We start from the raw sequence: 26,155 nt of genomic DNA, 5'->3' as shown, positions 1-26,155 counted from the left end.
TTAAAAACATAGCTTAGTAGCTGGGCTAATTTACTCTACAGAAGCCCCTTTACCTTTCACATCTACTTTTGACATGATAAAATACAAGACTACCATGTTACTTCTCTTTGAAGGGTTGCTGGGAGGGCTAATTTCTTTTCTAGTAGTTATATGAGCTGGACCTGCTGGCACACTCCTGAATCTCAGCACTCAGAAGGCTGGGCAGGAGGACTGCAGAAAGCTCAGAGTTTACAACAAGCTTAGCCTATATAATAAGTTCCAGTCCAGCCAGGACTTTATAGTGAGAGTCTGGAGGAGTGAGGAGGAAATTATATAATTTCCTCCTGAGACATATATATATGAATGAATTGACAAATGAATGTGAAAACTAATTTTTACTTTTAGAAGTAACTTACTGAAAAGAAAATTATTCCTGGATTTACCCACAGACAAGGGTGATAAAGCCAAATAAATATAAATAAAAGACTAAGGAACCAAAGTAAAGACTTAAGTTGTTTTCTCAGAGTAATCCAAATGGTTAGCCCACATAAATACATCACCAATATCTACAACCACACCCTTAAGTAACCATTTAAAGTTTTCAAGAATATATAAACTCAACATACATTGTTTGTAGTGGTATTTTGTTTGTGTTTTAACAAATAAAGTTTGCCTAAACATCAGAGTGCAGAGCTAAGCCACTAGGGGCCAGGCGGTGGTGGCCCACACCTTTAATCACAGTATTTGGGAGTCCCAGCACTAGGGAGGTGGAGATGGGAAGGGATATGGCTGGGCAGAGAGAGACAAGAGCTCAGTGCAGTCTGAGGAGGCAGTCTGAGGACAGGGTCGCCCCTTTGGTCTGAGGATTCAGTAGAGGTAAAAGGTCTCTAGTGGCTGCCGCACTGCTTCTCTGATCTCTCAGCTTTCACCCCCTGATATCTGACTCCAGGTTTTATTTAGTAAGAGCAACTAGAACTCATGCTACAACTGTTTTATAATGAGTTACATTAAGTGAATTATTCACAGAGAGTTTAAAGATGAAATAAACTATCATTAAAAATTGAAGATGGCAAAAAAAAAAAGCCCACTTTATTCTTCTAAGTAGTTTAGTCAGTAGCTAACAAAAGCAAGTACCTGCTCAGTAAAGATCTCCTGTGTGAAGATGGTCTTCATCCTGCTCAAGGAGCTGGGCTTAATCACAATCTACAACAGTAAAAAGAATTCCAACAGCATGGAAAACTGTGTGAAATACATTTACTCTCATGAATTTGTTATCCAAAACAGGTGTGATGTACAATAGTAATGTTCAAAAGTTAAACTTTTCTTTCACAAGTGGCTTCTCAAGCCTGACATAAGAGATGTACTCGCATGCATGCCTGTAGTCTCAGGCACCTGGGAGGATGAGGCAGGAAGAACTAGAACCCAGGAGATCAGAAGCAACCTGGGCAATACAGAGAATGTCTGTCAAAAATAAAGATAAAACATCTTTTTAAATTACTTAATAAATAGTACTAACTATTGGCACTAGCTAATAGCTACTACCACTAACTACCAGGGAAGAGAAGAGGTTTATCCAAGAAATGGAGACAAGAAACATACATATTTCACATACATATACACTTTGTTATACACGTGACACTACACACCATGTACTTCAAATGGACTAACATTTAAAATCAATGCAGAACTGAAGTATATATAACTCAGTGGAAGGGTGCTTGCCTAGTATAAGTGAAGTCCTGTGTTTGTCCACTAGAACTGAGAAAAAAGATCTAAATGCAGAGCATAAAACCACAGTAAACTAGAAGAAAGTCTAGTAAGCTGAGTGTGGCGACTCACACCTATAAACCAGCACCTCAGTGGAAAAGGAGGGGAATCACATGACAGGTTGAGCCAGTCTGAGCTACGAAGCAAGTCCTTCTCTCAAAAAAAACAAAAAGAATGAAAGAACTAGCTTTACTAATAATCAACAAAATATAAAACAAGTGGGACCATTCTTCACCAATCAAATTGCAGGCCAGACATAGTGATGCACGCCGTTAATCCCAGCACTCAGGAGGCAGAACCAGGCAGATCTCTATAGGTTTGAGGTCAGCAAGGTCTATATACCAAGTTCCAGGACAATCCGGGTTATATAGAGAGACCTCATCTCAATAAATAAATATATAAATAAATTTAAAAGAAAAAGATAAAAAGAACGGGGTTGTCTAGGCATGGTAAGATATCAGGAAATCAAGGGCTCTCATGCATCAATGTGAACAATGATACTGGAAAAATCTCTACGAAAAATAACCTGACAGTATTTAGCAGACTCACATTTTTATTTAGTAACTGCTTGCCACAGTTTTATCTTAAATAGTTTGAGAAATATTAAGATACAGATGTATAACTGCCTATGTGTATATTTACATAAATGAGTTTATTCATTTAAGCTTTATAATAAATTAGAAAGTCTACGTAGGAAATAAAAAAAAAAACCATTGAGACTAGCATGAGTTCCAAGCCAGCCTGTCTCAATCAACAACAAAGAGGACTGGAAGAGGAGTCAGCAATGGACTGCACCTGCAAAGGACACCAGTTTGGTTCCTAACAGCCATGTCAGGTGGCTCACAGCAGCTTGGGACTCCAGCGCCATAGGTCCCCATTCCTCCTCTGGCTTCTATCAGCAGTTGTACACATATACACATATGCACATACAGACACACATACATACATAAAGTTTGAATAAATGTTCTAAAAATTCCTATTTTTCTAGGAATTCTTTAATAAAACTTCAAACTAGCAAACATCTAAAACTACTTAAAAGAACACAATGTATTTATTTTATACTATGACAGAATGTTCAGTTTAGACACATTTTCTTTCAGAAAAAAGATTATTAAAAATTACCTTCATGCCCAGAGTGGAACAGACTAAGTCAATGATAGCGCTAAGCTGGTTGCTATGGAAATACATGGCCACCAATAACAGCATCTCCCCAAAAGAAGCAGAGACCCCTGATGTACTGTCAAAACAGGAGAAAAACTGTGAATTTCCAAGGAGGAGATGAATAAGAGCTTTCTGAACTGAGGGGACACACACGGCTCCTCACCTCTCAAAGTACGCCTCCTCTTTGATCATCCAGCTGAGCCACACCACCATCAGCTGCTCCTGCTCCGGGGTGCTGTGGAGACAACGCAGCAGCAGCCGTGAGCCAGACAGCAAGAAGAAAGCAGTCTGACAGCATTTCCCCCTTATTTTTAAAGATTTATTTATTCTTACTTTACACGTATGAGGAATGTGCCTACACGTGTACATTTGTACTATGTCATGCCTGGTGTCCCTGGATTCCCTGGAACTAGAATTACAGTGGTTCTGAGCCACTGGATGGATGCTGAGAACTGAACCCAGGTCTTCTGCAAGAGCACCAAGTGTTATTAACCACGGAGAATCTCTCCAGTCCTGAAGTTATTTTTCCTAGGAGTTATTTTTCTCCTTTGTGTTGAAATAGCAACTCAAATTAATGATTTGCAAAACTGGACCATTAATTATAATTGAAACATGAGACAGTCCTAGAAGCCAAAGATGAAGGATTTGGCTTCATGATTCTAAACTGTCAAAACCTCAAATCTTAGTATATTTGCAAGGTGGAGAGAGTGACATTACCTCATATTCCTTTGAAAAACAAAGGTCTCTGAGGTTAAAACGTTAAAAGAACTGTACTAAGGACTGATCACTTACTCCATATAGGAAAATAAAAATCTGATGTTAAAACATAAGCAAAAGCTGGGCCAGATTTAATGACTTTAATCCCAGTACTCGGGAGACAGAAGCAGGCAGATCTCTGATTTCAAAGTGTACAATTATGTAAATTTTCTGATATGCTTTATGATTTTTGTTTTTTCCCAAAAAGAACAAGCAACGCGCAGAAGATTGTGGGAGGGGAAAATTCAATGACCATCTCTGAAAGTCACTCAAGAAGAGGTGTTAGAGCCAGGCAGTGGTGGCACACGCCTTTAATTCCAGCATTCAGGAGGCAGAGGCAGGTGAATCTCTGTGAGTTCAAGGCCAGCTTGGTCTACAGAGTGAGTTCCAGGACAGGCTCCAAAGCTACACAGAGAAACTCTGTCTCAAAAAACAAAATAAATAAATAAATAAATAATTATTTCTTTCTTTAGGGAGCTGGAGAAATGGCTCGGGTTAAGAGCACTGACTGTTCTTCCAGAGGACCCAAGTTCAATTCCCAGCACCCACATGGCAGCTCACAACTGTCTGTAACTCCAGGGATTCTGACACCCTTACAGATAAGGATGCAGGCAAAACACCAATGCACATTTTATATATATGCACAATATATATATATATATATATATATATGTAAAATAAAAATAAAAGAAGAAGTGTTAGACAAAGAAACCCCAAGGGAAGAACACTGTCATCAAATTAATTCAGGAATATTTCCTAGAACTAAGGGACATCTGTTTGTATTAGCAAGGACTGACTGGGTGCTGAGGGTGATACAAACTGGGACAGGAAGTGAAGGAGCATGTGCAATCCCAGAACAGGGGGGCTGAACAAGAGCACTGCAGTAAGGGCCAGGCCTCCTACACATTTGCACAGTGAAAGAGGACACCTGATGTTAGGGAACCACAACAACATGGGTAGTTAGAAGACAATGAAACACACATTTTCAAAATCCTCAAAAGAAATTACTTCCTGCTTAAAATTCTACATGCCACCAAACCATTAGCCAAATGTCAGAATGGAGGCCTTTTCAGAAATCCACCCCTGCTCTGAAGAATTTACCTCCCACATGTCTGCTCTCTAAAGATGCTCAATGAAGAACAATCTCTGTGTACAGCTGCAGAACACTAGATACAGAGGGGTCTAGTCCAGACAGCAGCAGACAACACTGCCCCGGGCAAGATTTCTGAGAAAGATTCAACTGCCTAATGAGTCGGATTAGGTCCAGAGATTTAGCTACATTTTGTTTCTCTGTTGTTCGGTTTTGTGTGTCTGTGTTTCCTTGCTTTGTTTTGTTTTATTGTTATTGGTTTTTTGAGACAGGATCTCACTATGTAGCCTTGGTTAGTCTCAAACTCATGGTAATCTTCCAGTCTTGATCTCTTATGGGCTGGGATTAGAAGCATAAATTACCACAACCAGCAAAATTTAGTTTCTCAGGCGGTGGTGATGTACGCCTTTAATTCCAGCACTTGAGAGGCAGGGGTAAGGTGGATCTCTGAGTTCGAGGCCGGCCTGGTCTACAGAGTGAGTTCCAGGGCAGCCAGGGCCACACAGAGAAACCCTGCCTCAAAAAAGTAAAAACGGAAAGAAAAAAAAAAGAGAGAGAGAAAGATTTAGTTAATTGTTATTACATAGACTACCAAGAAAATTTAAAACAAAACTGTTTTAAAAGAGAGATAAGTAATTACTTAGTCATAATTGAGCTCTCAATGTTTACATAGTCATAATACAAATATAAACAACTATATATTGTTCAAATTAAAATTATTCTAACTGTACTAAGATAACAGAAGGAAAAGAAGAAAAGGAAGATATGTAGTATTTCCAGACAGAGAAAAAAGTAATAATTGTTCATCTTTGAGAATGGGAATTCAATTAGCTAATACCTAGAAGGGTCATCACCAATGAAGTAGCGGGGCCAGTGAGATCACAAGAGGTAAAGGCATTTGCCACCAAACCTGACAACCAGAGTTCCATCTCTGAAGCCCACATGACTCCTACGAGTTGTCCTCTGACCTCCACGCATACACCATAGCACTGGTGTACAAATCAAACACACACATACATACACACACTCCAAGGAGCGAAACATAAAACAAACAGGTATTGAAGTTTGTAAAAAGTTTTTAAACAATGTATTACTGACCCAAAACTACTCAAGAACTAAAAAAAGATAATACCTCCAAAGAAGAAAAAGTAGGAAGGAAAGTTATAAGCCTTCAAAAACTCTTGAAGAATGCTGACTCTTTAAACGATGTTCAGCAGAGACTCTGACAAAGACTAGTAAAACGGTAGTATTCAGAAGATGCTGCTGTCCTTCCACCGAAGGGGACCGTGACTGTCCATGCCTAGGCCAGTCTCTGTGGCAGACTTTTAATAACACGCTCTACATCTTTTCTGGTGGCAGCGTACATGCCAGGCAAGCACACTAGCTGCACTGCACACTCGCCCCCATACATACAATGAGCAGAGCGACTATACAGTAAGGTACCTGACAAGTGTAGAAAAGGCCAGCAGCATACAGAAGGAAAGGGAGACAAATCGAACCCCGGCCGGTGTGGCAGGCGGGCGGCTGGTCATCAGCTGCAGCAACTGCTCAGCTTCTTCTTCAGTTGGTCTAAAAGGACAAACACAGCGAGAGTTTACACTTATTTATTTGCTTATCTACTTTTAGTTCATGAAGGAAGAAGTGAGTTTTCCAACATTTTAATCCTTCAAGTACAAACTTTTTAAAATCACTTTAAAAAAAAAATACAATCAGCCAAGCAGTGTTGGCTTACACCTTTAATCCCAGCACTCAGGAGGCAGAGGCAGGTGGGTCTCTGAGAGTTCAAAGCCAGCCTGGTCTACACAGCGAGTTCCAAGACAGGCTCCAAAGCTACAGAAAAACTCTGTCTCACCAAAACGAAACAGAAACATTCAGTTACTTATTGTGTGTGTGTGTGTGCATGTGTATGTGTACAGCAAGTATATAGTATGGTGAGTGCAGAGTATGCATCTATTGTGTTGTATGTATATGGTATGTGTGTGTGTGGTGTATGATAGTGCACATGTATGGGCATGTTCATGTCTGTGAACACATGAAGGAGGGTAATTGCCTTGAGGCAAGGTGGATCACTGAAACAGAAACTAGGTGTTACCACCAGGCTCAATGACCAGGAAGTTCTTGGGACATTCATATCCCTACCTCACAACAGTGAGGTTACAGGCTTGTACAGCCATGCCCAGTGCTTTAGGTGAGTGCTGGGGATTCAAAACAAGTCATCAAGGTTACAGAGGAAGCATTCTTAAACGCTGAGACATTACCCTATACTTTCATCATTATTGGCCAATTCTCTTTTCAATTATGTGCTTTTTAAATGGCATATGGATTTATCACTGAGAAATGGAAAACTCTGTTGTCTCTGCAAAAACCAAATAACAAATAAACTGGGTTCAATGACCAATAGCGTTTCAAGGGAGCAATAGCAGAGGTCACAGACATAACAAGCACATGTTACTCATGTGTGGTCAAGTGTCCTGCAGAGCTCACGGCAGTTTATACATTATAGAATCATGGGGTTAATGGATTGTATCAACTTAGATTTGAGCCAAACTGATGGGCTAGCATTTGCTTAACTCAGCCATCAGAACTGAAAGGCACATGAGCTGGAGACACACGCAGGAATGTTCCCACACCAGCTGAGGACACTATTGGGAAAGATTTAGTGCAGGGACTTGGAACCTCATGCTAAAGAACCACGTCCTGGGGGCTGGAGAGATGGCTCAGAGGTTAAGAACACTAGCTGCTCTTCTAGCGGTCCTGAGTTCAATTCCCAGCACCCATATGATGGCTCACAACTGTCTGTAACTCCAGTTCCAGGGGATCTGACACCTTCACACAGACACACATGCAGGGAAGACACCAATGCACATGAAATAAATAAAATCAAAAGAAGAATTATGAGAGTAAGCATGCACACTCCGAGTCAAGGACATGAGGCGCACCCTCCTCTTAAAAAAAAATTAAAAAAAAGAACCACGTCCTGTCGATTCTCAAAACAGAGGGGTCTTCACCTGACCCGGAGTGGTCGTGGGTCACTCACAGATCTCTGAGGTGTCTTCTAAAAGTGGTAAAATCACAGGGTCCTTTACACTGTGATTAAAATCTGATAAAATATTCTCATCCCTCCAATATCTACATAATTCTATTTGTAATCAGAAATTAGATCAAATATTCCTTAAGGACAGTTGGCCTTAGCACCTTCAATCTTGACATAAGCTAGTAAAATTCAAAGCCGAGCCTCTTAATAAAAGGCCTTTGCTCACTTCTCAGCGATTAGAAACAAGAAGAAAAAGATAAAAAGGTAAAATATCGGATTGAGTACTTGAGTCCAGCAATCCCCATCAAGGCACAGTACAGACGTAAGAGTGCGCTGGCTTTCACAACATGCTCTTCCTTCAGCCCCGAGTACACAGACACAGTGGGCTCCATCTCCACCTCGGCTTCTTCGACAATGCGGGTGCTCCTGACTGTAGGAAGAATGCCCATCAACTCCAGGAGAAGCTGTCTCCTCATCTGCCAAAGGACAGAACCGCTGGGCTCCCTTTTTCTCTGTAAGTGTGAATTGAGAAAAGAAGAGAGAGAGCACGGAGCATTTATCAAATTAAAAGGAAGCTGAAGAGAGTTCATCACGCGAGCACTTGCAATTGAACTCACATGAGGAGCCTGTCATACTGCAGTTCCATTTAAACAAGAAAACGCAAAATCCACACATCCACTCACCCCATGCTGCACGACTGCAGGGGAAAAGCTAAACTAATGCAAACTGAGTTGTGACTAGTGTTTAAACAGTACTTTCATCTGAGTGTGGCGGCCCACTCTGGAGGCAGAGACAGGAGAGCTGCTGCACCCAGGCCAGTCTACATGGCAAACTCCAGTACAGCCAGGGCTATAGAACAAAAAACTCAAGGGGGGGGGCTGGAGAGATGGCGCAAGTGTACAGAGCGCCTGCTGCTCTTGCAGAGGACCCAGGTTCAGTCCCCACCCCACACGGGGAGCTCCACCACACGAGGCAGTGCAGCAGCAGCACTTGGTGTCTAGAGACCTCAGAGCCTCAGCTTTGGCTCACCATTAATTACGTGCTGCATGCTGTTTTAGTGAACTGCTCTGAACCCCAAGTTCCTTCCTAACAAGGAAGTAAATATCAGTACTGTGTACCTTTAAAGATACCATAATTAAGAGCTTATAAATCTATAACCACCATCCCAACCCCAGCTCTTGAGGCAGGGCTATTTCAGTCTTCACTCACTCTTCAAGCTACACTGTACTGGACATGTAGCAAGCACTCAGTGCCTACTAAGAGATGAACAAAGAAAGAGCACACATATGGAAGCAATTCTAAACTATAAAAGGAGAGGTGTTTCCTTAGCCAGGGATGGTGGCATATACCTTCAATCATTGCTTGTTATTCTTTTGTTTGGTTTTTGGCCTTTATTTGTTTTTCGACACAGGGTTACTCTCCATAACAGACTTAGTGATACTGGAAGTTACTCTGTAGACCAGACTGGCCTCGAACTCACAGAGATCCACTTGCCTCTGCCTCCCAAGTGCTAGGATCAAAGGTGTGCGCCACCACCACCCAGCAGTGCTTGTTATACTTAAGACTGGTGTCAAGTAAAGTATAATAAACCTGCCTGAACAAAAACATTAAATTCCAAGAAGAAAAGTGTGTTGTGCACAATGGACGGGCATAGTAACTGCTCAGCACACAGCCACACAACAGTCACACGGTGGACATGTGTTTCCTTTCCTTTTAAAAAGCAAAGCTGAGCCGGGCGGTGGTGGCGCACGCCTTTAATCCCAGCACTCGGGAGGCAGAGGCAGGCGGATCTCCGTGAGTTCGAGACCAGCCTGGTCTACAAGAGCTAGTTCTAGGACAGGCTCCAAAACCACAGAGAAACCCTGTCTCGAAAAAAAAAAAAAAAAAAAAAAAGCAAAGCTGAAGAGCAGACGTTAATGGACTGTAAAGAAGTGAGTCCTGGATGTAAAATAATGTGATTTCATGGTATAACATACGCATGCTGTTCACCAGAGTGAAACGTGCTGAAAGTCAGTCTGCACGAGCAATTCTACTCAGAAGCACTAAATAAGTGTTTCACAAAAGCTAAAGTATTCTCTAAGTTAAAAACTGTTGAGGGGAGAAAGACCATTCAACACAGAAGTCATGACTATAAACAAACCCAATACTCAAGAGGATGACCTCAAACTTAAATTTGAGGTCAGCCTGGGCTACTATGTTGCAGGGCAGCCTAGGCAACAAAGAAAGAGCCTATTTCAAGAACACAGAAAACAAACAAAAAAACCTGTTGTAAAATATAACATACAGACCAAGCATGCTAACATATACCTATAATCTCATCTACTCAAAGGTAGAGGCAGAGGACACCAAAATCAGTCTAGGGAATCTTCAAAATGAAAGAAATTCCTTTGCAAGGGTGTGTTCTATAGAGGAGAAGGTTTCATAATGTAGCCCAGCTGGCACTGAATGTGAGCTGTATCTATTCCACAATCCTGCTTCTAGCTATTAAAGGTATATGTCACCATACCTGGCCAAGGAAAGTCTGACACATGCTACAGAATGAACCTTGAAATCAATATATTAAGGAAATAACATACACAAAATGACAAGTATCCTATGATTTGACCCATAGGAGGTACCTAGAATGGTATCCATAATTCACCGAGAATAAAGATAGAGCCACGATTACCAGTTTACAGGAAAGAGGACTAGGCAGTTTAAGGTTCAGCGTCTGTAGAGCACAGGATATAGAACTCAGTGACAGAATGCTGACCTAACAAGTGTAAAGGCCAGACCACAAAAAAAGAAAATCCTAAAAATAGATGATGGCTATGCATGCATAATATTACCAATGGTCCTTTTCTTTCCCTTTGTGTGTGTATGTGTGCGTGCGCATGTGTAAGCATACAAGCTGCATGTGTCTTTGTGTATATATGTACAGGTCGGAAACACAGGCTGCAGAGAGCATCAGATCCCCTGGAAGTGGCATTGCAGACAGTTGTGAGCTGCCCACAATGGGTGCTAAGCATGGGACCCGAGTCCTCCAGAAGAGCAGGAAGGGCCCCTAACCACTGAGCCATCTTTTCAGCTGCCCCACCTTACATGACATTTCAGCTACACTGGCTGTCCAGGAAGCATCCAGGTCATCTGTACCTGCCCCCACAACACCGGGATACAGACAAATGCTGTCACACCTGCTTTTACATGGTTACTAGGATTCTAAACTCAAGTCCTTATGTTTGCCTAGCAAACATTTACTACTGAGTCTCTAGCCCCACAAAGTGAATGTTCTTAATACCACTGAATTGTGTTTTTAAAAAATGACTAAATGCATATTTCGTTATATATATTTTACCACCACACACACAAATGCATAAACATACAGATTAAATTATAAAATATAAATTACTTTCAAGTTCTTACGTAACAGGACTTGAGAGTCCCCAGACTGTTAGTACAAAGAGCCTTCATAAAGCTAAGATGGTGCCTTTGCCCCCATTCTCACTCGTGTCCAGGACATCCTCCAGAGGCTTCTACTAAACCAGATACTGAAGAGACAGGAAAACCTATAAACACTACTGCTATTCTCGCTAGGGCTTTCCCCCCATGGAGGGAGGATTATTTATATTTTTAAAAATGTAATGCTTGGGGCTGGAGAGATGGCTCAGAGGTTAAGAGCATTGCCCGCTCTTCCAAAGGTCCTGAGTTCAATTCCCAGCAACCACATGGTGGCTGACAACCATCTGTAATGATGTCTGGTGCCCTCTTCTGGCTTGCAGAATATTGTATACATAACAAATAAATAAAAAAATCTGTCTTAAAACATTAAAAAAAAAATGTAATGCATAGGGCTGGAGAGATGGTTCAGCAGTTAAGAGCACTGGCTGCTCTTTCAGAGGACCTGAGTTCAATTCTCAGCAACCACATGGTGGCTCACAACCATCTGTAATGAGACCTGGTGCCTTCCTTGCCAGCAGTACATTGTATGCTTAATAAATAAATTTAAAAAGAAAAGTAATGTTTACTAAGCATGGTGGGCATTCCTAGGATCTTTGTAATCAAGAGGCTTAGGCACAAAGATCAGGAGGAATTCAGGGCCAGCCTTGACTAAATCTAGTAAATACCAAGACCAAACTCAAAAATAAAAAAGAATACACACACACACACACACTCTCTTTCTCTCTCTCTCTCTTGTTTACATTTAAATGAGGTTATTTCATTTTTAATAAACTCTATATTTCAAAATTTTTAATTTCTAATATTGGAAATATCAAAAAACAAAACTTTTCATATCCTTCATGGTTCTTATTAATGTGAAGAGGTTTCTAAAACTAAATCTGACAACCACTAATTTAAACATATCTTTCTTTTTTTTCTTTTATTTTTTCCCCCATGGCTTTTTGTTTGTTTGAGACACAGTCTCTCTATATAGCGTTGGCTGGCCTGAAACTATAGACCAGGTTGGCCTAAAATTCATAGAGGTCTACCTGCCTCTGACTCCAGGGTGCTGGGCTAAAGGTGTGTGCCACCACATCTGGCTCCCATAGCTTTTGGCCTTGAAATCATAGCAATCCTCCTGCCTCAGTCTTCCAAATATAGGAACTGCAGGTATGAGCCACCAGGCCTAGCTAAAGCCATCCTTCTAAAGCAGTTTCTTCACTCTTAGTAACTGCTCCTAAGCAATGATCCTACCCTACCCATACACTTGACTCTCACCTGTTGTCCATTTCGAATAAAGGTTCCAAACCAAGTCCTGACTTTTGCATTTGTTCCAAGAAGCAAGCCACTAACAAAGCAAACCAAGTCACTCACTCCATCTTCACAAGTTTCAGTTTTAGTATGATCCAATGTCAAAGCTACTCCAAGGCCTGGCAAGTGACATTCTTCCACCTAACACAGCAGAGAAAACAAATTAAACTCAACACAATAAAAAAAAAAAGCCAGGACATTTCAAAATTGAATGCAGCTCAAGTTCTGAGGATCTCACAAAACATAAGGCCACAAAGGGAAGGCAGCAGACTGAGCATTGCAACTCCCAATTTCTGTAAGATCCTCAAACAGCCTCAAGGAAAACCCTCTTAGGAAAAATGCAGTCCCAGGGAGACAAGAGCATCTCTTACCACCACGCCCCGGACCTTCAGGGCCTGAGAAGGGTTCATTCTGCATAAGAATCGCAAGGCTTCTGTCCTGCGCCTCCCTCCAAGACTTTCTTCATCTTGTCGTTCTCCATTTTTGATCAGGCCCCTACAAACTATTATTTTAAGCTTTGTTAAGCTTTTATAAGTAAGGTGTTATAAGCCATTTCTTCATCCTTGAAAATTAATCATTTATGCAGCTTAAACAGTGTAGGAGGAAAACATTGGGAACTTGATAGTACAGCATCAGAAACAAAGACACAAGGAACAAAGGAATGAAAAAGACCTAAGCAATAACAACATGGAAGACTACACAGAGCCCCACCAGCAACTACAAACCCACAAGGACAAAGGTAGCAAACAACTAAACACAGTCAAGCTGGCTATGGTGGTACACAACCTGGAACCACAGCACTATGGAGATAGAGGGGTATCTCTAATTGGAAGCCAGCCTGGGCTACACACGCAAGATCAAGGCCAACTGGCACTAAATAGTGATTCGGTGCCACAAGAAAAAAAAAAAAAGCTAGGGCTAAGCTCAGTGGAAGAGCACCAGACCATGACCCATATGGCTATGCATTCATTTCCCAAAAAAGAAAAACAACTGATTCAGCCTAGTAGCACAGGCCTGTAATGCTACCCAGGTGTCTGAGGCAGGAGGTACACAAGTTCAAGGCCTGCTTCAGCAACAAAGTGAGTTCAAGTCCAGCATGGACACCTTAGGGAGACCCTGTCTCAAAATGAAAAAGTTACCAAAAAAAGGGATGTACAACAGCAGCAGAGTGCCTGCCAAGCACTATGGCCAGTCCCCGGGACCAAAAATAAAAGTTCAATGGGGAAAGCTATTGCCAAGAATCTACCCTTCAAAGTTAAAGGGATAACCCACTGACAAAGCAAGCAGCTCTGGGTTCAATCCCAAACACACATGAATAAAAACAAAATAAAAATGTTTAAATAATCTACACTACATGAAATGAAGGTGATTCAATGAAGAACACCAAAAGTAATAACTATGCAGATAAAGCCTTTTCCCGCGTTTTAAAAAGGGCTTTAAAGTCAGCTGGGCCCACACCTGTAATGCCAGCATCGGGAAGGAAGAGGCAGGCAGATTACTTAAAGTTCAAGGCCACCTAGGCTGTACAGCGAGGCACTGTCAAAAAAAAAAAAAAAATTGGAAGTGAGCTGGTGAAGTGACTCAGCAAGTCAAGGTGCTCATCGCCAAGACTACGACTGAGTTCAACGCCTGGGACCCACAAGTTAGGGAGGTTGTCCTCAGACCTCCACATATGTAAGCATGTGCACAGGCGCACACACACACACACACACACACACACTAAATAAATAAATCAGAAGAAAAAAGAATTAACTACTTAAAATAAAAGCAGCAAGAATACACTCTGGCACTCATAATACCCGTAAATTAAATGTATGGTTAAAAATTAATTCAAAATAAGAAAGAGATAAAAGTAACAAGATATACCTAACTACCACAATAATTAAATGGCTTATATAAATTGTATAAATTCTTCAGTTAAAAGCCAGACTGGTCTAGGTGTAGCTCAGAGGCAGAGTACTTGGCTAGCGTGTTAGCCACTGGGTTCCAGCTCAGCACGGAAGGGAGGGGACGCAACAGGAAGTACGGTGCTTTGCACCTGCAATGCCAGCCCACTCAGAAGGTACAGACAAAAGAATCACAACTTCAAAGACAGCCCAGAATACAGAGCAAGAAAGACTGTCTTAAAAAAAAAAAAAGCTAAACAAGTCAAACCAAAGTTCTCCAATATTCCAATATTTTGTTTTTAAATTATATTTACCTTCGTTAAAACTATCGGGAACATTGGCTACCAAGAGACATAAGAACCAGGCACCATTTCTAACATGTAGCAAGGCCTCGGCTACATCAACTATAGGAAGCAAGGAAGGGAGCTCTGGAAGAAAAAAAGCCACTGTCACTACTGAGGCGTGACCCCTAAAGTGTTATCTTCAACAGCTGGCATTTCAAAGATATCACCAGAATGCAACTCACTTAGAGTACTAGTTCTCAGGCATACTAGCTGCACTCAGCTACTCTACAGCCACAGGACGCAAGGCGCAGGGCTACTAACTGGACGACACACAGAGAATATGGCAGAAGCTTCCCTACATAGCACTGCTCTAAGAAGTTATTTTCATAAAATCTTTACATTTCTATAGTTTCTTATTTTTATTTTATCATATACCTATGAAAAAGAATCTGGAAAGGCAAAAAAAGAAGGTACAAAGGAAAAAATATATGTTAGCTCTAATCGTGTATATATATATATATATGTGCATTTAATATATTTACAATAATAAATATATTTAATTTCTAGTTTTAATCGTCTCATTCGTAATTTTAACATTAAGTAAAACTGAGATTATATATTTACCTCCTCTGCCCTTTGCTTTCTGATCTAACACATTAGGAACATTTATAAAATCACTAAAATTATGAATCATTAAATCAGATATACAAGCTAATGTTTACATAATATGGCATACTATATAAACAGTCTAAGTCCTTGAATCTTTGTTCTAATTAGTCATTTTTAATTTAAACTTTTTAAGAATGAATTTATGCGCATGTGGGTATGTCTATGTGAGGCTGCGAGATGCCAAGGAGTTGGGAGTTCCAGGCAGCTTTGAGTCACCTGAACCAAACTAAGGTACTCTGTTAGAGCATCAAGTGCTCTTAACCACCACAGCCATTTCTCCAGCCCTTGAGCTTAAAATTTTAAGCCATATTTTTAGTAAATAACTTTTACATTTTTAAGGTTTTTGTTGGGGGGGGGTGCTGTTGTTTGAGACATGATCACACTCCATTCCCCAAGCTGGTCAGGATTTTGTCATAATACCCTTGTCTCAGCCTCCCACATGCTGGACCCCCCCCCCCCCCCAGTTTTGATAATCCTCAAATACCAAACTTGGGGCTGAAAAAAAGGTACTGTCCTTGGCAAGGACCTGAACCCCAGCATCCACATCCGGCAGCTCACCACTGCCTACACCTCCAGTCTCAGGATCCCCAATGCACAGCCACAGACACGCATCCAGCACTGCAGGCTGAGGCGTCACAGTAACACTTCACTTGACACTATGTCTGAAATGTATCTTGGCACCAGGTCAGCAAAGTACCTGCTTGTAAAATACAAAGAACATCTGCAGCTTCCTCCAAGTACACTGGACTCTCAAAGAGCTCAGAAGACTTAAAGAAAAACTCTCCATTGGACTCGGATACCTTAGAGAAAAAGGAAAAAAAGAAGGCAAGAACTATTAATTTAACTTTTAATAATTTTTATTGTTTTTTGAGCTCATAAATCATGAGTTTATGCTGTGATTGTTTGGCATAGGGTCTTTCCATGTACCCTGAACTCAGCAGATAGACCAGGCTAGCCTTTAATCTATTGGCCTAGGATGGTATAAAACTCCTGATCTTGTCTCTGCCTCTCTAGTGCTGGGACTGAAGGTGTGAATGTCATCACTTTTTTTTAAAGGTTTATTTATTTATTATGTATACAGTGTTCTGCCTGCAGGCCAGAGGAGGGCAGCAGATCTCATTATATGTTGGTTGTGAGCCACCCACAATGTGGGTGTGGGAATTGAACTCAGGACCTCTGGAAGAACAGGAAGCCTTCTTAACCTCTGAACCATCCCTCCAGCCCCCAAATAATCACTTTTAACGTGACTAATATACTGCAACAAAGAATGTGGGACCCTGTCAATTTTAAGCAGTTTAACCATGATTATCACTCAGACAGGGAAGCATTAGTCTCAGGAGCTGCATAGTGGCTGCATTTTATAATCCCACCATCTCAGAGGCTGAGGTAAAAGAATCTCAAGTTACAAAGCCACCTTGGCACCTAGGTGCAACTCTGTCTCCCACAAAAAAAGAAGGAAGAGTGGGGAGAAACAGTTATTCCAATCTACATTTTTAGAGGTACTTGAAATTAAAGTATAAGGCAAGCCAAGAAACAACGTAGTAACGTTACCCATATAAACCATTGATTTAAAAAAAAAACCCAAACTGAAGCCTGGTGGTGGTGGCACATACCTTTAATCTCAGAACTTAGGGGGCAAGAGCAAGTGGATCTCTGTGAATTTGAGGCCAGCCTGGTCTACAGAGCGAGTTCCAGGACAGCCAAGACTACACAGAGAAACCTTGTCTTGGAGGGAAAAAAAAACAAACTCATTTTAGTCTTTAAAGAACACAAATCAAACAGAAAAACTAGTGGAACACATAACCTATGTGCCTTCTTGTTTATATTTTTTTTAAAGATTTTCTAGATCTAGATATCAAATCATGAATACTTTGGGCTGGGTTTAAAAAGCACCTTATTCATAATGGCCAACAGTTCGCTAAGCACCAGCCGTAATCGACGAGGTGAGTCACTGTGTTCAAATTCTAGTGTCAGTCCATGCTGAAGCTGTGATACCAGGATGCTCTCTCCACTGCCTCCACCAAGTTTATGCCTAGTAAAGTCCAAACATGGAGAAAAGTTACACCACTGGCCGGGCAATCAGTCAGTACCTGTTACTGCAATAATGTTTCTTCATTTCCTCTGAAATGCTTGGTTTCTCTATGTTTTCCAAGAGTTCACAAACAGTAAACTAACAAAGGCTACTGAATTCTATATCAATGGCTTGATAACAGATACACGACGGTCCAGGAAGGATTTAACACCAGGTGAGAGTCTCAGAGAATAAACTGTAATGTTAAAAAAAAATTAGTGATTCCAATAAAACCTTTCACCTTAACCAGACAGTGGTAGCACACAGCTTTAATCCCAGCACCTGGGAGGCAGAGGTAGGCTGATCTCTATGAATTTGAGGCCAGCCTGGCCTCCAAAGTGAGTTTAGCCAGGACTGTTACACAGAGAAACCCCATCTCTAAAAGAAAAAAAGAAAGAAAGAAAAAAAAAACCTTCCACACTAGAAGTTTCCTTCTCACTTCCCAATAAGAGTCAACTGGCCTAATGCGTAGCTAGTCCTCACTACACAACATCATAACATTTTATAACACGGAAAGCACTTGGAGCTTTAGCTATGAACAGAAAAGACCTCAGTAAAATGTTCTCCAAGTTTAAGTTTCCACTCTCTCTTTTCTGGAGCTCTGGGCACAGAGGATGGCTTTACCTGAGCTGCTGCTCCTTGCTGGCGTCTTGTTCCAGAGCATGGAAGTCCACAGACAGGAGAGCGACAATGGAGTTGACGGCTTCCACTCCAGACAGAAGGCGAAGAATAAGCTTCTTATCCTGAGCCCAGCTTTGACTCTGGTCAGCAGGGGCACAAAGTGCCATCCTCACCAAGCAGGGCAAGAGAAGCCTTAGTTCCGGGTCACTTAGAGATGCCAAGCGAACAACATCCACCTTCTGCATGGCTTCAAAAGCAAAAGGGCTGACAAACTGAAGGCTGGCGCACTCGGTCATCATCACCTTGATCCTAACGAGGTAAAAACAGCAAAATGAGAGCAGGCATCGAATCCCACATATATGAAAACTCTTCTTAAAAAATCTGAAAAGGTGTGCTGGATATTTAGTAGGTCCCTGTGTTGGCAATGTTGCTGGCACGATTAAAGACCAGGTTTCTCTGTCTTCCTGTTTCTACTGACATCTAGAATATGAGAAGAAAAACTGAAAATTAAGGTCTCTCCCAAACTTGGGGGTCCTTGCCCTAATACTCTTTGTTTTATAAATACTGCGTGAGCCCCCAGAGAATAAAGTAACAGTGATACTTTACTTGGAAAAAAACCAAGCTGAACCCTCCTATACTACACACCAGTCCAAGACTTTTCTCTTTATGCCGTTTGGGTAAGCTCTATGAAATAGGGAGAGAAAATGAACGCAGGCAGATTAGTTTCACAAGCCTACAATATAAATTAGTTGAACTTCTCTTTCCACTTCCCAACACTAGGGAATCATCTCACAGACCAAAAGTGATGTCAGATTCAAGGTTCTGAAAGCCACAACTCTATCCTATACCCCTGTTATACGGGGGGTAAAGAGCAGATGTATAGGCACAATCAGCTGAGAGATGAAAAGAAAGAATCCCAATTGGACACTTGTGGGTCTTGAATAATCTTAAAGGCAGTGAACGGGAGATGACACTGAACAAATAGCAGAAGCCAGCCCGTCTGAAGACCCACTCACTAAGAGAGCTGTGGGTAATGAGTCCTGGACAGAAATGTGGCTCTGTTTTCCATTGGAAGAGCTGGTCTTTTAACAGGAGAGTGAGCTCGAGTGACAAGACCTGTGTGCTCTTGGGTAGCAATGAGAGAACCGAGTGCTCAGGGCTAAGAAGAGTCAGGCAGACTTCAGCGACACTTGGGCCCGAGAAGCCGACGCTTCATACCTTAAGATCTACCCTCCAGCCTCAAGGGACCCACTCGGATTCCGCGTCCGAGCGCCGGACGAGACAGAAATCGAGAGCGCGGTCCGAAGTTGGGCCTAGGCGATTATCCGGATCACCAAACCCCGGCTGTGCCCGGGGTCGACTCCGGCACTAAGAACTCAGACGCCGGGACCAACCAAGTCGTAGAATTGGGACACTGCAAAGGCTGGGGGGCAGAAACAGCTGGGAGAGAGGGGGAAGCAGAGAAGACTTATTTCAACCTGCACCATGCACCTCCATTCATCGCCAGCGTCTGGCCCGCGCCGGCCACCGTACAGCACTGAGACGACGTCAGCGGCGGGGAAGAAACCAGCTTGAGCCGTGAGGCCGCTCTGCGCGTGCGCGGCTCCGCCCCTTCCCCTTTCGCGGTTCTCTGCGCTTCCGAAAATGTGGAGAGTAGCTGTTACTTCACACAGTGCTTTCCCCTTGGGACCTGTGAGATGAGTCGCTAACTGTCAGAACTAAATCCCCCACGGGATTATCGCGACATTTAAATAATAATGTATGTAAAAAGAATTGGTAAAGGTTGTCCCTTGTCCCTTCCGTTCCTCCACCGAAACGTGCCTAATGGAACACGGCGGTAGCCTCCTTTAAAGCCTGTCGGTGACATCTTCGCAACAAAGTTCTAGAACCTCAGGACCTGTGTATAGGAGAGTTTTAAAAGTAATGTGAAACGAGCCTACACACGAGCCAAGTGTAATATCTTGTGTTGGGGGTTTGCATTGTTTAGTTTTGTGTTTTGTACCTCAGATTACTAGCGCGTTCCACCACTCCAGATTGCTTTCGGGATTTATTTTGTTTTTCAGACATGATTTATGTAGTCCTGGTTGGCCTGAAGACCATTCTGTAGGCAAGGCTGGCCTGGAACTTGTCGCAATCTCTATCTCCCAAATGCTGTCAAGAATCGCCATGGCTTTCCCGGTTCTTTAGGCTAGAAAAATCCTTTGGGGTGGGGGTGGGAGGTGAATTTTGGGAATTCACTGAAATCGTCTTAAAATTATATTTGGTAATTCGCGAAAGAGAGTCAAAAACTTTCATCAACTTCTCAAATATTAAGTCTCACCATCTTGAAAGCCTCAAGTCTATATATCTCATATTAAATGTTTCTGGGTGATGGAACCTAACTATGAGCTCAGGCTGGTCAGAAACTCCAGCATTTTGGGATTACTGAATTATGCCACCTTCACCAGCTCATGTTTCTTGTTCCTGGTTCAGCCAAGGTGTATGTCACCTTTTTCAAGTAATGTGCTAGGGGTAAGAAACAAAAACTTTATTATTTTTAATTATTTATTTGGTTTTTCTTTTTTTTTTTTTTTGAGACAGGGTTTCTCTGTAGCTTTGGAGCCTGTCCTGGCACCAGCTCTTGTAGACCAGGCTGACCTTGAACTCACAGAGATCCGCCTGCCTCTGCCTCCCGAGTGCTGGGATTAAAGGCGTGCGCCACCATCGCCCAGCTTTATTTGGTTTTTCGAGACAGGGTTTTTCTGTAGCTTTGGAGCCTGTCCTGGAACTAAACAAAATTCTTTTAGAAAATTATATTCATACACACAGAGAGACATGTAGTGGCGTTTGTAGTATATGTGTGTTTGCATGTGAAGGTCAGAAAACAATTGATGGCCGGGCGGTGGTGGCGCACGCCTTTAATCCTAGCACTCGGGAGGCAGAGGCAGGCGGATCTCTGTGAGTTCGAGACCAGCCTGGTCTACAAGAGCTAGTTCCAGGACAGGCTCCAAAACCACAGAGAAACCCTGTCTCGAAAAACCAAAAAAAAAAAAGAAAAGAAAAGAAAACAATTGATGGAAGTTGGATTTTTCCTTTCACCGTGTGTGTCCTGGGGCTTGAATTCAGGACATAAGGCTCAGCAACCAGCACATGACAATGAGCCATCTTTCATGCCCCTAAAGTATTTTATAAAAACTGCTGCTCTTCAGAGGACCTGACTTCAGTTCCCAGTACCTACACCTGGTGTTTCACGGCCACCCATAATTCCAGGTCCAAAGGGTCTGGCACCCTCTTCTGGCCTCTACAGGGTGCACACACAAATAACATTATTTAAAAGTACTTCTGAGCCAGGTGGTGGTGGCGCACCCCTTTATTCCCAGCACTCGGGAGGCAGAGCGGATCCCTGTGAATTCAAGGCCTGCCTCTTCTACAAGAGCTAGTTCTAGGACAGCCTCCAAAGCTATAGAGAAACACTGTCTTGGGTGGGGGGGGGGGAGTATTTCTGGGGATAGAGAGATAGTTAAGGAGTTAAGAGCCCTGGCTGATCTTCCAGAGGACCTGGGCTTGGTTCCAAAGCCCACAGGGCAGTTGACAAGTTGACAGAAGTCTGTAACTCTATTTCCAGAAGATCCAATGTCCTCTTCTGGCCTCACTGGACACTAACAAAATGTAGTACACAGAGAGAACATTCAGGCAAAAACACCTATATGCATAAAAGAAAATAAATGAATCTTAAAAGCCAAAAAGAATAAAGCAGCATCACTCAGTTGATCATTTCTTTTTAAAAAAATTAAAGTATTTTTAAGGATCCGATAGAAGGATAATCTCTGAAAAATAAACTACTTTCAGGGTAAAAAAAATCAGCAAAGGAATAAAAGAACTAAGTTGTGATGTAGTGTTTCTCAAATTTTTCCACTTGCTTCAGAATGCCTTTAGTCCTGTGAACCAAAACATACACATGTATCTGGAACATATACATTTATATATCATATACATACACATGTATCTGGAACATATAAATTTATATATCATATACATATACGTGTATCTGTAACATAAATTTATATATTGTATACATACACATGTATCTGTAACAAATTTATATCACATACACATGTATCTGTAACATAAATTTATATATCATATACATACACATGTATCTGCAACATATAAATTTATATATCATATACACTTATATGCCATAAAGACATAACATGTTTACATTCAGATGGTAACAATTGTCTTATCAAATACACATAGTACTTGCCATAAGACCTATTACTTGGAGGGTGGTAGTGAGACAGCATCTATATATGAAGCCTTAGCACTCATAATCCTCCTACCTCAGCTTTCCAGTTTTTGGAATTACAAATGTACACCATAAGGCCCAATTTTACATACTTTTTAAAAAATTTGACTAGACACTATATAATTAAAAGCAATTTCACAAGTGTTAGTGGGTCACAAAGTATATAATTGCTGGCCTAACATGATAGCATATGCCTTTAATCCCAACATTCAGGAGGCAAACTCTGAGTTTGGTACCAGGCAGTAGTGGTACTCACCTTTAATCCCAGTGCTCGGGAGACAGAGGCAGGGAGATTTCTTGAGTTTGAGGCCAGCCTAGTCTACAGAGCAAGTTCCAGGACAGGCTCCACAGAGAAACACTGTCCTGAAAAACAAACCAAAACAAAGGGGCGGGGGGGGGGAGGGGGACTGGAGAAAAGGAGGAGGGAGTAAAGGGAGAACACTATTTATTTGGAATCTCAGCACAAGTGAGGCGTAAGCAAAAGATTACAAATTAGAGGCCTGCCCAAGCTATGTAGTGACTACCGAAAAAAAAAAAAAAAACCAGACTGGGAGATGAAGCAATTTGCCTTTTTAACTTTCCTGGGTAGTCAAACTCAAAAAAGGTTTGAGGGACTATGAGGAAGCTAGCCAGGAACTATGTGATCCAACCCTCAGTTGTCTAGGAGTTTTTTGTTTGTTTGTTTGTTTTTTTGGTTTTTCGAGACAGGGTTTCTCTGTGGTTTTGGAGCCTGTCCTGGAACACTAGCTCTTGTAGACCAGGCTGGTCTCGAACTCACAGAGATCCTCCTGCCTCTGCCTCCCAAGTGCTGGGATTAAAGGCGTGCGCCACCACCGCCCGGCTCTAGGAGTTAAGGGTCACTGGACATGGCTGTCCTGGCTGCTGAAGACCACAACCACACAAACGGAAACTCCACACACACCAACTGGTCGCCAAATCCAGGTGTGGCCCTGGTGTGCAAGCTGAAGCTGCGCTCCACAGGCCAGCAGTCCCTAGTGGGGGGGGGGGGACTTTAGCCCCCTGGCTACAGCCTAGCACACTCCAGAGGCAACAACAAAACATGGTCTGCAAGGTAGAAGGCAGCAGGGCTTCCTCCATGGGCCTCACTCCATTTGATGCCACATCCTCCTGGTCAAGTCAGCAACATAGTCTCGTAAGTGGGAGGAGGAGGACAGTGAAGTTCAAAGCCCCCCCAAGCACAAGTGAATAAATAAATACAAGGATGAACCAGACAGTTCTGGTCTCAGAGGCATGTGCCACAAGTCACCCAGCCCTGAAACCAAAACTCAAGGGAAGGGTGTGGGGAGGGAAACAAAAAGAAAAGTACAAAACAAAAAAACCCACATACTTTTTTTTTTTGAGACAGGGTTTCTCTGTAGCTTTGGAGCCTGTCCTGGAACTCACAGATCCACCTGCCTCTGCCTCCCAAGTGCTGGGATTAAAGGTGTGCGCCACCACCGCCCGGCCTTTTTTTTTTATACATATATTTATTTTTTTGAACCCACACACTTTAAGGCGAGCACAGCCTCTTCTGCAGCGCTTGGGAGATGACTAGGTACAGCAGCTGGAGCGGCTAGAAACCACGAGCCTCTTCAGTAACGTACACAGAATCACCAGGCTCTGCCAATCCCAGACACAACCCCAGCCCACCCTACATGGTCTTCAGGCACCAAGACTGCAGGTGCTACAACTAAAACTCCTATTCTGAACTGCAGCCTAGTCTCCATTGTACAAGTTAAGCAAAGTAAGAAGGGAAGGGGGAGAGGAATTATGCACTTGTAAATGGTTAGAAGTCACAGCACTGTCAACAAAATTCTGCTTTGGCAGGGACTGAGGAGCCTGGCAGTGACCTGGGGTCCTGACATCCATCCACAAGATGGCCCCTCAGGGTAGCTGCTTCTTACTGCTGCTTGCACTCTGCTGGCTGGCTGGGTTCTTTTTTTTTTTGGTTTTCGAGACAGGGTTTCTCTGTGGTTTTGGAGCCTGTCCTGGAACTAGCTCTTGTAGACCAGGCTGGTCTCGAACTCACAGAGATCCGCCTGCCTCTGGCTGGGTTCTTTCTTGGGGTTAATATCAGCTCTTCTTCTCCCACCTCATCTCCTTCCAATTCCTCCTCTTCTCCCTCCTCGCCTTCTTCAAAACTGTCATTCATCACTTTCTATGGCTTCCCCAGGGAAGTAGAGAGCAGCCACCGACACAATTCACTCACGATAAAAGCTCCCAATTTCAAAGTCGGAGGCTAAGGTGAACTCAGAATCCAGAGATTCTCCATCTCCAGAGGCTTTCAGGGGGCTGAAGAAGTTGAAGACAGACTCATTGAGCACTTGCTTGGTGGTGGTTCGCACGGTGCCCAGGCCCTTGTGCTTCTGGTTTTGACTGTGACATTTTTTTCCTCTTCTTCCAGTCAATTGTACACCCACCACAGACCAGAGTCTCAGGACCTTCGAAAGAAAACGGTTTTCAGCCTTGTCTGGTTCTGATTTCATCTTGTGTGTTTTCATCAAGACAAGATTAGTGAAGTAGTCGTTGGGTTCAAAGTGAAATTCTAGCTCAAAAGACATAGGCTGTCCAGGGTCTGAAAACTTGATTTTTATATCTTGCAGGTGTTTCAAGATTGGTTCATCATATTCCTGCACCAGCTCACTAAGGATATCTACGTTTCTGAAGATGGTGTACCAGAACTCAGAGATTTTTCTACTTGTCAGCCATAACTACTTTATTCTTCATATCTCCAGCCAACTTGTCTTCTTCCTCGTTCTCACTGTGCCACGCTGACTCTGCATTCGTGGGCTCCACGTCACCAATGTTGAATTCTCTTCTCTTGTCAAAGAGAGGTTGGTACAAGACTGCATACTTCCTCTCCAGGTCATGAACTTCCTCGTAGAACTTGGCTTCTATGTTCACACCTCACCTGGAGCTGCTTCAGAGCATTAACCCTCCTTTTGACCGCTTTGGGTAAAGTTTCTATGTAGCTAGGAGTGTGAGAGATGTCGAGACGTTCCTGAAAAACTGCCAGCACTTGTGAGTTCTGCATCACCTGGTCTGTGAGCTTTTGTGTACTACTGGCATTTCGAGCAGCTTCCATCTGACTGTTTTCTGCCATCTGAATGTCTTTGTCCCTTAGCACCTCCTGCGGCACTGGCGCCCCTGTAAAACCACAGCTGGATTTCTTAAGCCAGGAATAGGGAACCCTGAACTCTCTCTCTCCTTATCTGCTTGGGAAAAGTCCTTCTATCAGAGACATAATGCTTGCCAATCAAACTAATTGGATAATCATACAGAATTTGGCCACCGGCTGAAAAATTATGTAGCCACGAACTTGAGGTTTTTTTGTTTTGGTTCGGTTTTTGAGACAGACAGGTTTTCTCTGTAGGTTGGAGTCTGTCCTGGAACTGACTCTGTAGACCATGCTGGCCTTGAACTCAGAGATTCGCCCCTCTCTGCCTCCCGAGTGCTAGAAACTTTGGAGTTTTAATCCTGTTTTCACACATTTTAACTCCTTAACTTACAACTGCTTTTACAAACACCTTGTAGCTCAAATGTTTAGACACATTATCTTCACAAATAGTAAAAAACCCTTCGAAGTAGCACTAAGTTTAGTTGCCTCTAAATTGCACTTATTTTTTTTGGGGGGGGGTGTGGGGTGTGATTTGAAGACAGGGTCTCTCTGTGTAGCTTTGGAACCTGTCCTGGAACTCACTCTGTAGACCAGGCTGGCCTCAAACTCAGAGCTCTGCCTGCCTCTGCCCTGCCCCAAATGCTGGGATTAAAGGTATGCACCACGACTGCTCAGCTAAATGACACTTTTATCACATGACAAT

The 26,155-nt window shown here is 42.5% G+C and overlaps 1 protein-coding gene and 1 pseudogene across 1 annotated transcript in view; both read right to left on the bottom strand.

Moving 5' to 3' along the window:
• Positions 1 to 19,585, bottom strand: part of Ints2 (integrator complex subunit 2) — a 53,497-nt gene extending 33,912 nt beyond the window's left edge. Inside the window, exons 1-12 of the mRNA XM_075991225.1 lie at positions 19,265 to 19,585; positions 18,050 to 18,355; positions 17,248 to 17,386; positions 16,052 to 16,154; positions 14,716 to 14,829; positions 12,887 to 13,017; positions 12,483 to 12,656; positions 8,073 to 8,299; positions 6,197 to 6,322; positions 3,071 to 3,142; positions 2,869 to 2,983; positions 1,114 to 1,182 (exon numbers count right to left, since the gene is read on the bottom strand). Of these exons, the coding sequence (XP_075847340.1) occupies positions 1,114 to 1,182; positions 2,869 to 2,983; positions 3,071 to 3,142; positions 6,197 to 6,322; positions 8,073 to 8,299; positions 12,483 to 12,656; positions 12,887 to 13,017; positions 14,716 to 14,829; positions 16,052 to 16,154; positions 17,248 to 17,386; positions 18,050 to 18,345 (1,566 nt within the window). The 5' untranslated portion in view covers positions 18,346 to 18,355; positions 19,265 to 19,585. The remainder of the gene's footprint in view (positions 1 to 1,113; positions 1,183 to 2,868; positions 2,984 to 3,070; positions 3,143 to 6,196; positions 6,323 to 8,072; positions 8,300 to 12,482; positions 12,657 to 12,886; positions 13,018 to 14,715; positions 14,830 to 16,051; positions 16,155 to 17,247; positions 17,387 to 18,049; positions 18,356 to 19,264) is intronic.
• Positions 19,586 to 23,920: 4,335 nt separating this feature from the next.
• LOC142831575 (nucleosome assembly protein 1-like 4 pseudogene) lies at positions 23,921 to 25,437 on the bottom strand (annotated as a pseudogene).
• Positions 25,438 to 26,155: the final 718 nt, after the last annotated feature.

The sequence above is a fragment of the Microtus pennsylvanicus genome, chromosome 11 (genome assembly GCF_037038515.1).
Source record: "Microtus pennsylvanicus isolate mMicPen1 chromosome 11, mMicPen1.hap1, whole genome shotgun sequence".
NCBI lineage: Eukaryota > Metazoa > Chordata > Mammalia > Rodentia > Cricetidae > Microtus > Microtus pennsylvanicus.
This window is presented reverse-complemented; position numbering and strand designations above follow the sequence as displayed.